At 31.4% G+C, this 21,804-nt stretch overlaps 1 protein-coding gene across 1 annotated transcript; it reads left to right on the forward strand.

Moving 5' to 3' along the window:
- Nucleotides 1-19,418: 19,418 nt before the first annotated feature.
- On the forward strand, nt 19,419-20,842 carry LOC107865311. The gene is made up of 3 exons (XM_016711603.1): nt 19,419-19,940; nt 20,234-20,569; nt 20,651-20,842. Exons 1-3 carry the CDS (start codon nt 19,419-19,421, stop codon nt 20,840-20,842), a joined length of 1,050 nt encoding a protein of 349 aa, XP_016567089.1.
- The last annotated feature ends 962 nt before the right edge of the window (nt 20,843-21,804 follow it).

Below are 21,804 nucleotides of genomic sequence, written 5' to 3' on the forward strand. Positions count from 1 at the left end.
ATCACCTGGGAGCTGAAATTTTTGGATTTCTATCTAAGCCTGACGACATGGGCTGGTAAGCCATCAGACTTGTGATAAGTCGTCAGCTCATGTCGTCAATCATTTGCCAGGAGGACATGCCAGAGTAAAATGGGTATAACTTTTTGCTCCGACATTGGATTTGGGTGAATTAGTATCGTTGGAAAGATAATTCAATTATATATCTTTTGTTAGGTCATGAGATCAATAATTCATAGTATATAGAGAGATATTCTCATTTTAAGTTTACTATAGCAATATCTTTTCAAGAATTCAATCGGTAAGGAATGTTTTGATTCGTCTGATAGCTGAGAGTTATTTAAAGACTTAATATACATCTAACTTGCTCATAAAAATATAAAAGAACCATGATGTACTGTACATGAGCTTGAAACATGGCGTTAATATTGATTTGGATTTTTTGGGGTATTACAATATCTCTCCCTTGGGAACATTCGTCCTCAAATGAGAATGACTGAGATGGAAGAAAAGATCAACTGAAGTACGTACAAGACATACACTACTGAAATATGGTTTTGAGACTGACATGACTGATAAGCTGAATACATCATACTAAATATGCATATCTGATGCATGAGTAACTAATTCATGAATGCATGACTGAGTGTTCTGATGAACTGAGTTTTTTATAATAAGAATGCATATCTAATGCCTTATTTTATGACTGACATGATACCTTAATGAATGACTGAACGTACTAGTAAGCTAATCACGCATACCTGATGCGTGAATACATAACTGAAATGACTCATGAACATGCGACTAAACATATAATGGTAAAGATACCAAGTTTGAACTGAAACTAAGCATGGAACTGAATACCAAGTTTGTTACTAAAATTTGAACATAAGAATGAGTAACTTCAAGGAAGACTGCTACCTTGAACTAAAAATACTGATGAGTCTGAGACTAATTATTCAATATGCATGAGTGAAAACACGAGAACATAATTGAGTTTGGAACGTGATACATGAACTAAACAGAGTCTATAATACATAGCGTGCAACTGAGGTTGGAGCTTAAGGGTCAAATTATGAGTATCCCCTACTCTATACTGGATTTATTACATAAAGAGAGAATGGAATGCTTATGTTATGAAAGTTTGGGGAATCATAGCGTATCTCCCTATTGGGATACTAGGTCCCTCATAGAATACTAACTTGGCTGATCTACTGAGGGAAACTGAGGCGATACACAAGTCACCTGGGAACTGAATCGTGATTAATTATATGAGATCTAAAACCAAGGCATGACACATGAGCTGATTACTGAACTGAAGCATACATTATAACTAAGACTGTAATTGAGATGGAAACTGAGTTATGATAGTCGCATAATAAAGGCTTTCATAAGTCAAGGATTTGAATGTACACTCATACTCTGAACTTTTCCTGATTTCTAAGTACAACCTCTTGCTAGTCATTTATTTGCATATTAGCATGACATTCAAGCCTATCTTCATAACTACACCCTCGTGTAAAACAGGCATGCAATAATATTCTCTTAACATGTATCATTTACTCTCTCACTTATCTAAGCAACTGTTTATCACTACACTGTTCTCACAAAGAGAGCTCACTGAAGGGGTTGAATCAAGAGGATCTGAAATATGAATGGGCACTAGCTGAACTTGATCTACCATCTCCCCCTTGGCTTTAAGCCATTATCATAAGTCTGTGAATACTGAACTAATCTTTGAACTAAACTACAATCATCATCATATACTTACACTCTGATAGACACATGCTCGCCTTACTAAATAGATCATCTGCCTCTATTTTCTCACATAATACTAATATCACATTCACACCTTCATGATTTATCTCAAGTCAATAAACGTAAATTTCTAACTCACACTGTTTAAGCCTACTTATCCATTCTGGCACAACTATCCCTATGAATACATAATCTGATCAATCCGGATAATATTATCCCAACTCCATTACTGCTAAACCCCTGGGTTCTTGCTTCTAACTTTAGTCATATGCTATTATAGAATTCTGATAAGGGATCTCATAGAATATCAAAATCTGGGTTCAAGAATAAGTTCTCATGATCATAAATGAGATTCGTACAACTTTGGAACATAACGGAAGTAAGGGATACTATCTGAGCAAGTGGAAAATCCTATAACTGTCTGTAGGGACTGTCTGCGAAAGACCTATCTATAGGAATTGAGCTTCACCACTTCTGTTACCTTGAAAGTAAGGTGGATTTGACATGAGTGGAGCTTGATGAGAATCTACATGAGTTTTTTAAGAAACCTTTATATAGTTCTAGGCACACAACTAAATTATTCTTGTTCATGAGAAGAATGAGAAAATAATGGGATAATATCCTTCTCAGGAATTTAATACCATGTTTAGAGTGAGGGAAAAAGACCAAAATACCCCCACAAAATTACCTTCCAGTTGCTGAAATTATCAGCTGACGACCAAGGTTGATAAGCCGTCAGATCTGTGATAGCTCATCAACCCAGGTCATCACCTGGAAACTGGAATTTTTGGGTTTCTATCTAAGCCTGATGACATGGGCTGATAATCCATCAGACTTATGATAAGTCATCAGCTCATGCCATCACTCATTTGCCAAGCGGACATACCAGAGTAAAATGGGTATAAATTTTTAATCCGACAACATATTTGGGTGAAATTGGTATAGTTAGAAAGATAATTCAATTATCTATCTGTTGGTAGATCAAGATATCAATAAATCATAGTATAACGATAGATATTCTAATTTGAAGTTGACTATAGCAATATCCTTCCCAATAATTCAATCGGTAAAGAGTATTTTGATTCGTCTGATAAGCTGGGAGTTATTTGAAGACTTAATATTCATCAAACTTGCTCATAAAACTATAAAAAAAAACCATGATATACTATGTATTATCTTAAAACATGGCGCTAATATTGGTTTGGATTCTTTGGGGTATTATAGTACAAAAACTCTGGTTCTTATTCGATAGCTGATGCACCTTATTAGAAGCCAACCAAAGATCTTGTCTCTAGAATAGTGATGGTTATAGGGCATAGGGTGCTCAATCTCAGGACAGTATGGCCTAATTATCTCTATCATATCCTTCTTACAAATTTTGTGGTCAGTATAAGAAAAGGAGGAATAAGTATTTTAGTTGTGGTTAGATTGGTCATATGCAGTGGGATTGTCCTTTAAAGGTTGCTTATAGGGACAACAAGGTTCCTATTTCTACGCCTTCAGCTGCTACATCGAGGGGTGCCATATCTAGTACGACATTGGTCGCAATTGCCTATATACTCTTACTACTCATCAGGATTCTGAGGCATTTCCTGTTGTCATCACTGGTATATTAAAACTCTTCTCTCATGATGTGTACTTTTTACATGATTCGTGGTCTACTCTTTCTTATGTGACTTTATTTGTGGTTGTGCATTTTTGGTTTTGATCCTAAGTGTATTTTGGACCCCTTTTCTGTTTCTACACTGGCGGGTGACTCGATTGTTGCTAGAAGGGTCTATAGGGGTTGTGTGGTATCCATTGGTGGTATGAAATATTGCTGGATCTTTTGGAATTATACATGCTAGATTTGGATGTTAACTTAGGGATGGACTGTTGTATTCGTGTTATGTCTCTTTAGATTGTCGAACCTATAAGGTCATCTTTAAATTCGCTAATGAGTCGGTTATTAAGTGGAAAGGGAGTTCCTAAGTGCCTAAGGTAAGATTCATATCATATCTTAAGTCTTGAAAATTGATTTCCAAGGGGTGTCTTTATCATTTGGTCCGAGTTAAAAATACTAACTCGAAGGGTCCTTCCTTATGGTTTGTACTTGTGGTTAGTAAATTTCTTAAGGTCTTCCCTGATGGTCTCCTTGGTGTTTCTCCAGATAGGGAAATTAATTTTGGGATTGATCTTCTTTTGGACACTTGTCTTATCTCTATCCCTCCATATAGAATAGCTCTGGTAGAGTTCAAAGAAATTAAGGATCAGTTGAAAGATCTTCTTGACAAGGGTTTTATCCTCTCTAGTGTGTCTCCGACAGGGGTTCCCATTATATTTGTGTATAAGAATGAGGGTTCTCTTCAAATGTATATTGACTATCATAGTTGAATAAGGTGATGGTAAAGAATAATTACTCAGTTCCTAGGATTGATGATCTGTTTGACCAGCTTTAGGGTGCTAAGTATTTCTCTAAAATCAATCTTTGTTTGGGCTATCATCAGCCAAATATTAGGGAGGAGGATATTCATAAGACTACCTTTAATACCCAGTATGGACGTTGTAAGTTCTTGGTTGTCTTTTGGGTTGAAAAATACCCCAATGGCATTTATGGATCTCATGAACTGGGTAATTCATCGGTTTTTGGACTTGTTCATGATTGTATTTATAGATGACATTTTGGTATATTCTAAAAGTGAGGTGGATTATGCCAATCACCTTCGTGTTATGTTGCAGACCTTAAAAGACCAGCAATTGTATGCTAAGTTTTATATGTGTGGATTTTGGTTGAATGTTGTTACTTTTTTGGGTCATGTTGTTACGAGTGAAGGGATCATGGTGGATCCATAGAAAGTTGCTATAGTTAAGAAGTGTCCTAGACCTATGACTACAATCGATATTTGGAGTTTCTTAGGTTTAGATGGTTATTATAAGAGATTTATGGAGAGCTTTTCGTCGATTGTTACACCTTTGACTAAGTTAACTCAGAATAAGGTGACATTTTTGTGGTTCGATGCTTGTGAAGGGAGTTTTGAGAAGATAAAATATAAATTGTTTTTTGCTCTAGTTTTTACCCTGCTCGAGAGTAGTGATGGTTTTATGGTTTATTGTGATGCGTCTCGTGTGGGACTTAATTATGTACTTATACATTATGGCAGGGCCATAGCATATGCTTCTAGGCAGTTAAAGGTTTATGAGAGAAACTATCCATCCCATGATCTAGAGTTACTGGTTTTGGTATTCGCTTTGAAGATTTGGCGGCATTGTCTATACGGGATCCATGCCTACAATATATATTCACCCAGAATGAGTCAAATCTCAGGAAAAAGATATGTCTTGAGTTGCTCAAGGACTATGACATGAGTCTTCACTATCACTCAGGTAAGGCTAATGTGGTTACTGATGCTCTTAGCAGGTTATCTATCGGGAGTCTATCCCATGTGGATAAGGAGAAGCGAGACTTGGTGAAGGACATTCACCACTTGGCTAGTCTTAGAGTTCATCTCTTGGATTTTGAGAATGGTGGCGTATTTTTGCAAGATATGGGGAAGTCATCTCTTGGTGCTGAGGTAAAGAAGAAGCGGGTGTTGGATCCTATTTTGATGCAAATCAAGGATAATATAGTTAAGCAAAAGGTGATGGCTTTTGAGATTGATGGTGATGGTATCTTGAGGTACCAAGGTAGGTTGTGTTTCGGTGTGGATTAGCTGTGAGGTAGAATTTTGGCCAAGGCTCATGAGTTGCGTTATTTGGTTTATCATGGTTTGATAAAGATAAATCATGACCTTAAGAAGATCTATTGGTGGAATAATATGAAGAGGGATGTAGCTAATTATATGGCTAAGTGCATGGTATGTCAACAAGTGAAGGAGGAGCACTTGAGGCTTGGTGGGTTATCCTAAGAAATCGAGTTGCATGTGTGGAAGTGGAAAGTGACAAATATGGATTTTGTTACCAGTCTTCCACGGTCTCAGAACCAGTTAGATTCTATTTGGGTCATCGTGGATAAGATGACTAAGTCTGGTCAGTTTTTATCGGTGAGGGCTAACTTTTTTGTAGAGGATTATGCAAGGTTGTTTTTTCAGGAGACCGTGAAGTTGTATGGTACTCCAGTTTCCATTATTTTAGATCATGGTACTCAGTTCTCATATTATTTTTGGTGGTCGTTTCAGCGAGATTTGGGAACTAAGGTAACCTTTAGCACCATTTTCCACTTGCAGATGGATGGATAAGCGTAAAAGACCATTCATACTTTGGAAGATATTCTTCAAGCTTGTGTAATTGACTTTTGTGGTAGTAGGATTAACAACTTACCTCTTGTACAGTTTTCATACAATAATAGCTATCACTCTAGCATTGGTATGGCTCCATTTAAGGTATTGTATGGTAGAAGGTGTAGATCTCCTATTGGTTGGTTTGAAGTTGGTGAGGCAAGGTTGTTCGGTCTTGATTTAGTTCATCAAGCAAAGGAGAAGGTGAAGGTAATTCAAGATAGGTTTAAGCCTGCCCAAAGTCACCAAAAGTCCTATGCAAATGTAAGGCGAAGAGAGTTAAAGTTCAATGTAGGTGATTGATTGTTCATAAAGGTTTCCCTCATGAAAGAAGTGATACAATTTGGAAATAAAGGGAATCTCAGTCCTCGTTATATTAGCCCTTATTTGATTTTAAAGAGAGTGGAAAATGTTGCTTATGAGTTAGAATTGCCTGCAAGTTTGGGTTCTATTCACCCTGTGTTTCATGAGTCCATGTTGAAGAAATGTGTAGGCGATCTTTCCTTCGTGGTGTCTATCGATAGTGTTGGTATCTCGAATTCTCTGTCTTACGAGGAGGTCCCAATAGAGATCTTACATAGACAAGTTTGTAGGTTACGGACTAAAGATGTAGCATTGGTAAAGGTCCTTTGGAGGAACCATCAGGTAGAAGAAGTCACTTGGTAAGTGGAAGAGGACATGAAGGCTAAGTGTCCATTCCTACTCTAGGTGTCAGACGTATTTTTCCTTGTTATAATCAGGGTTTATTATTTGATTTTGATGTAATATTGTTATTCTCATGCGAAATGTGTCCTAGCTCATCATTTAGGGATGAATGATCCTAGGGGGGAGGGGTAATGTAACACCCTTAAAGTTTTGGGTATTTATTTTTGGCCTTCACATAATTGAATCATCGATTCTTGACTTAAATTATGTTCGGGGATGTTAAAAGGATAACCCGAGAAAGTTTAAAAAATTTTGAACGTGGTTCGGGGTTGTTTTATACCACAAAGGTAGTAAGCCTTTGCGATATTGGCGTGTCACAGAGGTTAGTCTCCGCGTTAGCCTTTGTGTCACGAAGGTTGGGTCTCTATGATAGGGTCTACGGTACGGAAGATGGCCTCTGCAATAAGGTCTGTGTTATGTAAGTTTTTAGTTATTTTTTTCTATTTAATTTGGGATGATGGGTAAGGAGGTCCTTTCACCTATAAACAACTTTTAAACATTACAAGGACCAATTTTCATCAGTTTTCCATATTATTGGGGTCATTATTCACTCTAAAAAAATCCTCTCTCTCAAATTCCCCTTTTTTCAAGTCAAGGCTAGGGTTGAAGGAGGTGGTCATCAGGGTCCTAAAGGTGTTGTCTTCTTCAAATTACTTAGTAATCAAGGCATGTACCTCTTTCCCTATACTTATAATTATATTTTTCTTAATGGCATGAATTGGTTACTAATGCATGGTTTTGATGTAGGTTTTGACATGATTGGGGGCTTTTGACATGATTGATCATTAAATTGATTTTTCATGATTTATTATGTAATATTCATGTTTTATTAATGATTTTGAACATTGTGGAATGCATAAGAATGCTGAATAAATTGAGTGGCCATGGTTAAATCCTAATTTGATAATTTTTCCTTGATATATGGTTTTGAATATTATATACCCTCAACCTACTTGTGAAATTGATATTGAATATGACTTTTTCACATAGTTTGATTTGGCTCACTTATGCTAATGCATTTGCATAAAAAGGGTTAATGGAGAATAAATGGTTTTAGAAAGGGCTTGGTGGCCATGGATTGATTTTGGAATTGGAACCTTGGAGGTTCGGTTAGCTAGACGAGTTTTAGTCTCAAATGGTTAATTACTTGAAAATCTATTACCGATAGGTTAGAGTCCCTGCTGGTTAAATAAATGACATGGCATGACGGTATTAGCTTGTGAGCGATGATGGTATGACGATACCAACAGGTTTCCTTGGTGCATAATTGGTTTAATAAACAGGAATATGTGTTAAATATTTTAATTGGGCTTAAAAGAGGGTTGTGTAGCTGGTTGTAAAAGTGGCGGTCTTAAGGAACTAACACTAAAAACTGCACTAATCGGTGCTGGAGTCGGAATGGCTTGGGGTTAGAGTCCTCTTTTGCTTATGACCAGGTGGTTAGAGTCCACCTTACTATATGATTAGGAGGTTAGAGTCCCCCATACTATATTACATGATTGGGTGCTCAAGTAAACTTAGTATATGATTGGGAGGTTAGAATCTCCCATGCATATATATGAGATCATTCTTCAGTTTGTGCGGCTACACGCACGAGAGCCCGACCAGGGGGTGAGAGCCAAGGCCCATATAACCCATGGATACTATTATATGACGGCTAAGCTACACAACCCAGGTTAAGGTCTTAAATGTTCATGTTAAGCCTTGTTCCCTATTCGGCATGTGATATATATGTATATGTATATATATATATATATATTATATATATACATGTACATATATATAAAATATATATGCATATATGTGTATATATATATATACACATATATATATATATATATTTATATATATATATTCCAGTTTATGTGGCTACAAGCACTAGAGCCCGATCAAGGGGTGAGAGCCAGGGCTCATATAGCCCGTGGGTACTATTATATGACGGCTAAGCTACACGATCCAGGTTAAGGTCTTAAACGTTCATGTTAAGCCTTGTTTCCTATCCGACAAGTGATATATATATATATGTGTGTGTGTGTGTGTATATACATACATACATATATATATATACATATATACACATATATATATGTATGTATATGTGTGTGTGTGTATATATATATATATATATATTTACATTTGATGGTTTGCATGAGTTTTGACTGATTTTGAATTATTACGTATGGCATTATTAGTTCCCTTATCACTAAGTTACATGCTAGCACTCCAACTGCTAACTGTCTTCAAACGTTGCATCCTAACGCAATGCAGAGTTCGAGGGCAAGTCTACCTTTCTTGCACAATGATCAGGTGTTCGTGGTTAGTTTGTGATTTGACTTGAAGTGGTGATCTTCCATCATTCGAAATACTTCATTTCATATTTTGTCTTCCTGTGTGTTTGACTTGGTTTCATATTGATTTTGGCTATGATCGGGGGCATGTTACACTTTATTGGTACTCGATTTGTTAGAGGCTTTGTGGGTACTATGGACATGGGTATGGTGTATGGTTTTCGGATATTGATCTTATATAAACTCTTGAATTTTTCTTTTACACTTTGTTTTATATTGGTATTCATCCGCTGATAAGTGTTCTTGGTTATATTGAAATAGGCTCAGGGGGTGGTCTCCGATCCTCAGTGGACTTGAGATACCCGTTATAGTCGGGCCTTGTTCAGGTCTTGACAAAATTATATAAAAATAAAGTTAGTAAAGGACATTACCATTTTCTAAATCGGAAATGGAACCGTTATTAGAAGTAATTATACAATTATGTGTATTAAATTATACAATTATGTGTATTAAATTGTAAGTATCCAATTTGTTTATTTTTTGTCGTTTCCAGTTCTGCACTTAATCACCTAATTTCCAATCTACCTAGATATATATTGATCTTAGGTTCCATTTCAATTACATCATGGTAATTTCAAATTATTTTTTTCCGTATTACATATTGAAATTAGAGTTAATAAAAAGTTTCACAAGTTGGCGGAGAAGTGTTGCAACCTTAAAAAATAATTTGGTATTACTTTATGGTTACAACTATCGCATTCAAGTCACTTTTATTGTTTTGTGTTTGTGTGTTGTATATGAATCATTATTTTTATTAATTCAGGTGCTTGGAAGGCTTAAAATAAGAATCCATGGAGAGGATTTAAAGCAATTTTGACGACCATCGTCAAGCATGCATCCACCTTAAACAAGCCTATGGCTTGTTCATGGTGTTGGAGGACCTCACTAAAGTTTGAAAATATCAAATTTTTCATTGATCAAATTTTAAAGGTGAAAAAACGTGGCTTTTCCTTTGAAGTCTAGCCTTTTTTATTTTTTTTCTTGTAAATTTCATAGACGAGATTATATTTTCTTGTGTTTTGCAATTTTTTAAAAGAAATTAATTGTATGGCTTTTCTATCTCGGAAAACGCTCTTCGCTATTTATTTTTTTTCTTTTTATGGATTCTCAAAAACAACTTTATGACACTATTTGTCTATTTGAAAATAAATATATACCGAAAAAGGCCTTTTTGTATATATGACGAATAAAGAGTTTTATATATATGACAAGTAAATAAATAGACATAGAAACATACAATCAGAACAAGAGAAAACTTGAGAAAAAATAATCACTATAAGTGCCTCTTAATTAAACAGTTAGTTTTCACTTACAATTTCTTCATTGTGTTATTTCTATCCTGACAAATGCTCTCCAATCAATTTTTTTCTATGAAAATTCAAGACGTATGAATAGTAGTAACTATTCATTCAAGAGAATTAAGTTTCATTGTGTAAACGTCAAACTATCAATATTAAATCCATGGTGATGGCAACAATAACTACTTGTTCATGAGATTTAAGTCATCATTGTACAGACGTCAAACTATCAATATTAAATCCATGGTGATGGCAACAATAAAACAAATTTGGTGAAGACTTTAGTTTTCTTAAGTATATTTCTTCTGATAGATATATAAAACGGTGGAAGTCGAGACGAGAATTTAAGAAGAAAAGGAAGAAGTAATCGATGATTGAGTAAAATCATATTATTATGCGATAATGATTATTGATCATATATTGCATTCAAGTTTAGCTTATGATAGTTTGTTGCAAATATGAAAAAAATGATACTTTGTATCATTTTTAGCACTCCGCGGTGATGACTAATTTGTGCTAATTTGCTCATTGTCTAGCTCGCAAACCACAAGAGATGTAAACTACAATAGGCAAGCCTCATGTGCCGAGCTTGTGGTTGAGAAGCACACTGAGGTTGGATTTGATCCCAAATCTCCCACGTGCGAGACTCACCTCCCAACCACTCAACCATGCCCTTGCGGACACTTAGTATCATTGTTACTCCATTATTTTTCATTTCAAATTTATTGGTATAGGTTTAACTTGTATATAAGTACCTTAAGCTTTAATAAAAATGATCATGGAACTACCATGTAGTATATATAAATTCTTTTTTGAAAATTTTTTTTTTTGCCGATAATTAGTACCACCTAAAAAGAAACCCTTAATTTTGATCATCTTACCTAAGTAAAAAGTGTAGTAGTATTTCTGCACTATTTTGTTTTGTCTGAAAAGAATTTATAGTGAGAATAAATAAATAAATAAATAAATAAATGAGTAATATGTGAAAATAGAAAACAACTTATTTCAAAAAAAAAAAAATCTCTATTCATCTTTACTTGTTGATGCTCATCTTTACTAAATTGGTAAGATCTTTTTTCTGTGGGCAGGAATTGCCAAAATGCATTACTCATACCAATTTAATTTTGTTGCCATAAAAGAATTAGTGAAGGACTTTTCATATCTTAGACCCATAAGTCTGAGACGATGGGACACTCCATACAACCCATAATGTTTATCAATCTACTTTTACAGGTACAAGCAAAGGAGTTAGGAAAAACACAAATATGAACCTAAACAAGCTATTTGACAAACCATATATACCAAATACATCAAAAGATCCCATGCTTATACCCCCACAAATTACCACATACCAAGATAGTTTAAACCAAGACAAAAAGACTTACAACTACACAGCCCGGACATATATAGAAAATATCTACAATGTACAAACCTTTTTAAATACTAACCCCAGAGCTATAAACATCCAAGAACCAGATACAAACTATATAACCCAAAGATTGACCAGATATAATAAGCTAATTGCTTTACCTAAAACCAAATCAAGTCTAGTTAAAACTTGCTATGACTATGGACTACTCAGTACTGTATATACCTCTGACGGAAATGAGATATCCGCTATACCGGAAATATATGAAGCATTTAGCATTTTTAAAAGAATAACCAAAGGTACCCTATTTTTTATAAAAATTTACACGGCACCACCAGAGATATTATATGATGAAGTTAAAAAACTCATACAAGTTGTAAAGATTGGAATGACACGAGACATGATTATACCACAAGATATTATTCCACAACCAGAAATACCTAGAATTGAAATACCAAAATTTTATGCGAATAAGAGGATTATCGAACTATCTACAATTCTGCAAGAGCTAGCGAACACATACTACAACCAAAATCCCATATGGAGTTATTATTCAAGAAATCATGTACTAATATATTCAAATTCAAAGGAATTACGAGAAACAGATATGGAAACTATTAGGCAATGAATTCTAACGTTACTCAAACCAGAGACAGAACCTATCGCCAGAGCTATCAGAGAAAAATTTATTTCAGAAGAATTATTAACCAGATATTGCAAGACAATTGGACATAAATATCCAGATCATAAATGTTCTAAATGTAATGGAGGAGATAATAATATCCCAGAAGTTTAGCTAGAATAGAAGAAAAATCAACCAAGTAGATAAGAACGCCAGCTGGAAGATACAAGATAAGAAGCAATAATGAAGATATGGAAAAGCGGCAGATATGACAACGAGAAGATATCAACAGAGTAATAATAGAAGACAAGCTATTAAATTGTGAAAGCGACATGTAAACTTTCACAATTTACTTTATGTAAAATATTGAAAACTTTTGTATAGGCTAAACTTTTAGGCTTTAGGCTTTTTGACTATTATTTAATAACTATTTATCATCTAGTAAAGTTACCATACCTAATCCGCACCCCCCTACTAATGGTATCCGCACCCCCTTACAAATAGTATCAGAGCTCAATTATTTAAAAAATACAGCAGTAGCATATATGTTTGAATTTATGTTTGAATTTAGATTGGATTGGATTAAATAAATAAAATACAAAAATACAAAGAACTAAAACAAATTATTTCTGAAAAACGTAAAGAATTAAAAATAAGAATAGAAAGACTACATTATAATATATTTGTCGGAGTTAGTGAAAACTCAATAAATACACAAAAAGATGAAATATCAAAATTAGAATCACAAATAGATAGTTTAGAATATATATATATCAACATGAACTATTCACAATAAAATGAACAAAGAAGAATTTATAATAGATAAAAAAATATATGAAAATCACGAAGGATTAAAAATAAAAATAGTATTTTCTAATCTAGAAAGAAGATATAAGAAAATTGGTGAACATTTATATTTAATGTTAGAAAAAAAGAATTAAAATTAGAAGATAAATTGACAGCTGTGGTAAGAATAGAAAGAGAAAATGAAGAAATAGATAGGAAAAAGGAAATAGAAAAAATAAAACAACAAACTACAGAAGAAATACGAAAAATAGAAGAAACTAAAAATAGTAGGATTGCTGAATTAGAAAAAGAACTACAAATGTTAAAAGATTTGTATGAAGAAAGACAAAAGGAAAAGGAATAAAAAGATAAAGAACAAAAATTACTAAACGAGATAAATCAATTTAAAGAAAAATTAGAAATAAAAAATAAGGAATTAGAAATAAATAATATAGATGTTGAAGAGACAGATAATTATGATTCAGAAGATAGTGAAACATATACAGAAATATTAACAAATACAAAAAATTTAGAAATCAATGAAAAACAAGAAGTAATTAATGAAGAAAATTTAGAAAATATCAACACAGAAATAAATACTCTTGATAAAAAAAAAAGATGAAAATATAATACCTAGAACATCAGAAATAAGAAAACCTACATATTATAAGAATAAGTTTAAAAGATATAATCTAAAGAATGAATATGACAAATGGACACCAAAACAAATAGTTAATAAAAATTATAACTTTTTAGACTTAGACTATGTAATAGATACAGAAAAAAAATAATACAATTATGGATATGATATATGAAAAAATAATTATTAGATAATAATATAAACATAACAGATGCACCAGAATATATAGAAAAAACACTAATAGGAACATTGAAATTATGGTTTTCAAATTTAACTGAAAATAGCAAGAAGGTATTAAGAACTAACAAACCTACAGAAGGAACATCATCAACAACAACAAAACTAACACCTATAGATTATTAAAAAAATATGAAACAGCTATAAAAGATGAATTTGGTAGTATGACTACAATAGAAGAAGAACAAGATGAAGAAAAAGATACAAATAGGAATTTAATGTTAAAATTAGCAATATGTAATATGTGTTATATAGATGAATTTACTTGCGCATTTAAAGAATATTATTATAAAGGAGCATATAATATAGAAGAAAGTAAAGAAATAAGAAAATTATATTTTAATAAATTACCCGAACCATTTAGTTCAAAGATAATAAAGAGTTGGGAAGAAGCAAAAATAGTAGATACTCTAGGAGCAAGAATAAAATTTTTACAACAATGGTATAGAAACTTATGTGAAAAATATAGAGAAGAATTAAAAATGAAAAAAACATTGATAAGAAATTTAGCATGTTGCAAAAATAAAACAGCACCCCAATTCGGATGTGAAGAAAGATATTATAAGAAAAGAAAAAGACATAAGAAATATAAGAAATATAAAAAATCAAAATATAAATACAAGAAACCAAGAAAAGTTATTATGTAAAAAATTATAAATACAAAAGACCATATAGAAAAAAGAAATCTATAAAAGAATGTACTTGTTATAATTGTGGAAAATTAGGACATTTAGCTAGAGATTGTAAATTACCTAAAAATCCAAAAAAATAAACAAAATTCAGAAATAAAAATAGAAAATACAGAATATATGCAGATAGATTATATAGATTATGAATTAGAAAGTGAGGATAGTATATATGAAATTTCAGAAAATAAACAGATAATGAAATAGATAGTGAAATAGATGAATCAAATGACTGAAGAAGATATAAAAATAATAACAAAGGAAGAACATTTAAATGATGAAGGAACAGACCAAAAAATAATATTTGACAGTAACATATTTGATGAAATAAAAGGAAAAGAATTAGACTTAAGTGTAGAAAAATATTTAAAATACCAACAATAAAAAATATGTTTACTAGGAAAAAGGAAGAATATTATGTAGTATGCCAAAAGGGACATGTAATAGACTGTAGATATGCAAAAGGTAAAGCTAGTATACCACTAGTAACAAAAAGAATAATTAATAAAGAGATAAATGATATAAAAAGTAGAAGTAGAGACCCAATAAAATAAGTACACCTTGGAGGTATAGAGATATTAATAAAAGCATGTTTTAGAGAACGAATAGATACACCAATAGAATTATATTTAGTAGATGATAGAATTATAAAACCTATAGAAAAAAGCATAATAACTGCTATAAAAGGAAACTTAATATACCAAAAATTTAAATTTATAATAAGTGCAGATTATTCAATAGTGGTAACAGATAAAAATATAGATAAATTATTAGTATTATATTGGAAAATATCAGGAATAGAATTAACCCCAGGAAGTAAAATATTTACAGCAAGATGCAAAAATTTATATGTATTAATAACAAAACATAAAATAACATGAAAAAATAAGATTAACAAAATACGAATAGAAAGTCCATTCGAACAAATTGTAAAAACAATAGATTATAATGATTATAGCTATAGATACATAGATATAGAAGATAATTTAAAAATAATAAATGATAGAATAAGTACAACGAAAAGAATAGCTGATGAAAAACCAAAATCATCAAGCTCATCAAAAAGAATAAGTTATGAAATAAATTCAACAAATAATTTAAACCAATATTACATAACAGGAAAGATAAATGAAAAAGAATATTTAATACTCTTAAATACAGGACAAAAAGAAAATTTTATAGCAAAATATCTAGTAAAAAATGAAGAAATAAAAACTGATAATGATATATGCCCAAATCTACCAAGAAGTTTAATAAATAGTAAAAATATAGCAGAAAAAAATAATAATAGGAATTAGAAAAATAAAAATAGAATTTGAAGTAAAGGAAGAAATGCAAAAAGCAGACATAATATTAGGAATAAAATGACTAGAACAAGTAAAACCATATAATATAGAACATACACAATTAACCTTAACATATAACAGAGAGAAATTATTCTTAAAAAGAGTCTTAACATAAAATGAAAATATATGTATTAATGAAGATAGTAGTAGAAGGATATTACAGTAGATATTATACGCCTATAATAGATACAGGAGCAGAAGCTAATTTATGTAGATATAATTGCTTACCAGAAAGCAAATAGGATAAATTAAAAACACCAATAATAGTTAAAGGATTTAATAATGAAGGAAGCTTAATTACTTATAAAGCTAGGAATGTAAAAATACAAGTATGGGATAAGATATTAACAATAGAAGAAATTTATAATTATGAACTAACATCAAAAGATATACTTTTAGGAATGTCGTTTTTAGATAAATTATACCCACATATAATAACTAGAACAGATTGGTGGTTTACAACATCATGTAAACAGAAAGTAAGAGGAAAAAGAGTTAATAATAAAATAAGAAAGAAAACTGATTGGATAAAAGGAAGCAAAAAAATTACACAAAAGTTAGAAAATATAAAAAATACTGAAAATATAATAGAACTAGTTGTATTCTCCATAAATAAAACAGAAATAACTATATTTTCAATAAATAAGATAGAAATAATTAAGAAAAAATTAGAACAATTATATAGTGAAGATCGATTAAAAGGATGGGATAAACATAAAACTACTATAAAAATTGAATTAATAGATAAAAATAGCATAATAACCCAGAAACCATTAACATATAATTTTGACGATTTAAAAGAATTTAAAATGCATATAGATGAATTATTAGAAAAACAATATATACAAAAAAGTAATAGTAAACATAATAGTCCAGCATTTATAGTAAATAAATATAGTGAACAAAAAAGAAGAAAAAGTAGAATGGTTATTGACTATAGAAATTTAAATGCAAAGACTATGACATATAATTATCCAATACCAAATAAGATATTAAAAATAAGACAAATATAGGGATAAAAATAAGAAATACAAGTTTATTGTACGAACGGATAATACACAGGTACGCTGGTGGTTAACAAAGAAAATACAAAATTTAGTTACAATAAAAGAGATTTGGAGACTAGTCTTGAATATATTAAATTTTACATTTATAATTGAAGTAATTAGTACTAACAAAAATATTATTGCAAATTACATATCAAGACAAAGCTACACAGACTGCTATAATAGAAGAGGATACTCTAGAAAAAATATTCAACACCCTAACTACGCTTTCAATGAAAGTGGACAGTATGGGTAATGAAATAGAAAAGCTAAAGACTGATGAAGTTAAACTGAAGTCCATAGCTACAAATCAGCTAACTCAGCAGTGTGCAGAGCTATGTCAATCGGAAGACATTAAAGTTCCAGAGCTAGAAGGAGACGATGGGACACTCCATAAAACCCATAACATTTATCAATCTACTTCTCCATTAATAATTTTTGTTTTATTAGGAGACTTTTTTGTAGACTAATTTTAGAAACGTGAATACTCTTGTAAAGATTCAATCTATAAATAAGATGAATCGAAGGCATTGCAAAGCAAGTCTTCATGTGTTGAAGCAAAAACTCTCTCCTATCCACAACAAATATTTTGCTTAGTTATTAAAAAACAGATTTATTTCAATGAAAAAAGCTACGGAGGAACAAACCTTAGAAATATCAAACCTACCCGAACAGGTATATTTATGATTATGAATAGCTAAATTCATAATTTCCAACAATCATGGTATGATAAAATAAATTCATGTTAGTTACTTTATAGTAGAATTATTCGAAGAATAATATGTTAAGAAGTTTATTAGCAAAGTGGAAAAGGAGAAAAATCCCTAAGAACTATGCCATCCTAAAGGTGAAACCAATGAGGCAAGAAGCCGTAATGGGGAGTAACCAGAGTAGAGGCGCTGTTTAAGGGGAAAATATCCAGATTACCATGCTAATAGTGACCGAAGAACATGTTATTTAAGAATAATCTAGTATATAGTAATCTAACATGACCATATTTTTCTATGAACATGATTGAAGAGAATATTTTGAAAATAGCAATTTTATGAAAATGAATAATTATTTATCTGATGTAATGGTAGATAAATTTAAAATACTTATTTTGTATGCACTTAAGGATATAAAAGTAGTAGATATAAGAAAAATCATATTAGAAAAAGCATTTGGTAAATATTATATGACTAGAATAAATTACATACCATACCTACCTAACTACTCTTACAAATACTTACCATAATAAATTACATATATCTAGAATTTTTTGAAAAAGATATGAGAAACATACAGTTAATAGAAAAACAGATGAAAGTAAATTTAGACAAATACATGGAAACTAAAGATATAAAATATATAGAATTTCTTAATGAAAATATGCAAGAACTACTAAGATTAAAACAAACAACTGAAAAATATTATCAAGCTTAAATGATAGATGATATTAAAATACTTGTTTTATAAATACTTAGAGATATAGAAATTATAGACATAAAGAAAATAATATGGGAAAAATTATAAGATTATGAAGAGGAAGAATTATTAAACAGTATAGAAAACTTACACATATATTACGAACATCAATATTACTTATATTCAGATGGATATTATTTAGAATAAATAAATGTTAGAATATATAAAAAAAAATTAGAGAAAGGCAAAATTGGATATATGAAGAAGTTAATTACAGAAATCAACTTGGAATAGAAAAAAGACAACTAGAAGGAAAATTACTTAAAATGAAATTAACCTTAGAAAAAGAAGATATAAATAATGATTTATTTAATACATACGAAAAATTATTTAATACATATGGAAAATTACCTATACATGAACAATAAATACTAGTTAATCAAATAAAGAACATAAACCTACGCATTGAATATAGCAAAGTTAGAATAAAATACTACATAGAAATTGCTAAAATTTCAATAGGATAAAATAATAAACTACACAAATTAATGATACATCTTACGAAAAGAATAAATCATTAAAAAATATTGAAACTAAACTATATAGTTTATACCTAGAATACAAAAGATTATATAATACTAACGAAGATCCTAAAACATTAGATAATTTAATTACGATAATATCTAATTTAGAATATGAATTAATAAAACATCTTAAGTCAAGAGGATAAAAATGAAAATTAAACCAACCAATAATATACACGAATTACTTTACTTAAAAATAAATACTTATTACTTAATAACTATTTATCATCTAGTAAAATTACCATACCTAATCCGCATCCCCCTACTAATGGTATCCGCACCCCTCTACAAAGTACATTCACTAATAAAATCATATCGAGAGTTCTGTACAAAAGAATGGCAATGGTACTTCCTAATATAATTTCTCAAAATCAAACTAGATTCGTGAAGGGGAGGAGCATTACTGAAAATGGTCTTCTGGCTCAGGAGATTATCAGAGACATAAATTTGAGAAATAGGAACACCAATGTTATGGTCACACTTGATATGACCAAGGCATATGACAGGGTATGTTGGATTTTTCTCACTAAAGCTCTTTGGAGGTTCGGTTTCTCAGAAGTTATCATTGATATGGTCTGGAGATTGCTTTCAAATAACTGGTATTTTGTGTTGATAAATGAATATTCTTATGATTTCTTCAAGTCATCAAAAGGGGTGAAGCAAGGAGATCCCCTGTCACCCACTTTATTTATAATTGTAGCAGAAGTCTTATCAAGAGGTCTTAACTTGTTACTTAGTGACAATCAGTTCAAAGGATATGGACTTCCAAAATGGAGCTCAGTAATCAATCTCTTGTCATACGCGGATGATGTCATTTTATTCTGTTCTGGTGACAAAACTTCTATTTATAAAATGATGGTGATTCTGAGAAATTATGAGAAGCTGTCGGGTCAATTAATCAATAAAAAAAGAGTTTTTTCTATCTGCATGACAAAACCCCATTGATTATTGCACTAAGGTTGCAAAGAATAACAGGTATCCAGCAAGGCAATTTTTCTTTCATTTATCTGGGATGTCCTGTCTTTTTCGAAAGAAAAAATAGTGCTTATTATGAAGATCTGTTGAGGAAGATAATAAGAATAATTATGATATGGAAAAACAAGTTATTAACTTTTGGTGGCAGGTATGTCCTTATTAATCATGTGTTACAGTCAATACCAGTTTATACGTTGTCAGCAATGAATCCTCCCAAAAAAGTAATCAAGCAAATGCATCAGATTCTTGCTAAATTCTTTTGGGGAAGTTTGAAAAATGTAAAAATAAGGCATTGGGTTGCTTGGGAGGATCTTTGTTATCCAAGAGAAGAAGGGGGACTGGGATTTAGATCCTTATATGATGTGTCCAAGGCTCTATTTGCAAAGTTGTGGTGGAATTTTAGGACAGCTACTAATTCTTTATGGGGAACTTATATGGGAAATAAGTACTGTAAAAAATTCCATCCGATCATCACGAGGAATGCGGGAGCTTCACATGTTTGGAGAAAAATGGTAGAAGTGAGAGAGGAGGTTGAACATGAAATTTGGTGGCAGCTTAAAGCCAGAAATTCCAGATTTTGGTTCGATAATTAGACAAAGCTGGGGGCATTATATTATGAGGAGGAGCTGCAGGCAGGAGAGGAGGAAATAGAGGTTCAAGAGTTCATTATTAATGGAGTTTGGGACGTTGAGAAACTCAGAACCAGCTTATCAGAAGATATGGTTATTCATATTGGGGAGAATATCAAACCTGATATTGGTGGAGCTGAAAATGATAAAGCCTAATGGATGGGGAATAACAGTGGTGATTTGACAGCAAGTTCAGCTTATCATATTATAAGGCACAGAAGAGAAAAAATTGATTGGATACAGAATGTTTGGTTAAAGGAAATTCCTTTTAAGGTTGGATTTTTTATATGGAGAGTGTGGAAGAAAAGGATTCCTATGGATGATAATTTGAAAAAAATGCAGCTCCAAATTGTATCAAAGTGCCATTGGTGTAAGATAGGACATCAGGATCTATGACCCATTTATTAATAACTTCTAACATAGCCCAAAAGCTATGGAAGCATTTTGCCACTTGTGCAGGTTTAAACATTGAGGGTCTTACTCTACATCAAGCGATTCATAAGTGGTGGAATCATGATGGAAATCCTAAGACTAGGAGAATTTTCAAAACTGTGCCTGCAATGCTAATGTGGGAACTATGGAAGAGGAGGAACACGAGAAGACATGAAAAAGATATTACTTTTTGGAGGGGATGCGGATAACTCGGATAACTTAAATAGATCTATTATAACTCTAATGGATCTAATTTTAGTTGTGCGTGGATATTTCTTAACTTCTCTAAACATTTCTATTTTTATTTTTATTTTTATTGATGTTCATATCTTGGGGGGTGATTAGATGGTATTTGATTAAAAGCTTTACTGTAATATTCTTTAGTTTTTTCTCTTAGTCTTTGTAATTCTTGTATATTATTTTGAAGGTATTATAAATATTCTATATCTTTTGTTCTAAAATATTCAATTAAATTCTCTTTCATAAGTACTTCTGTTAATCTTATTTCTTCCATATCTTGTCTCCAATATTTTAAATATTCATAGTTTATCATTTTATCCTAAAGTAGTTGTAATACTGCAAATTTATTCTAATTGTACTATATCTGATATTAAATTCTAGGTTATCTATTTCGTTAATTATCTTGTCTTTTTCTTCTATGAATAATTTTATGTTTAAATCATATC

Source organism: Capsicum annuum, chromosome 3, assembly GCF_002878395.1.
Source record: "Capsicum annuum cultivar UCD-10X-F1 chromosome 3, UCD10Xv1.1, whole genome shotgun sequence".
NCBI lineage: Eukaryota > Viridiplantae > Streptophyta > Magnoliopsida > Solanales > Solanaceae > Capsicum > Capsicum annuum.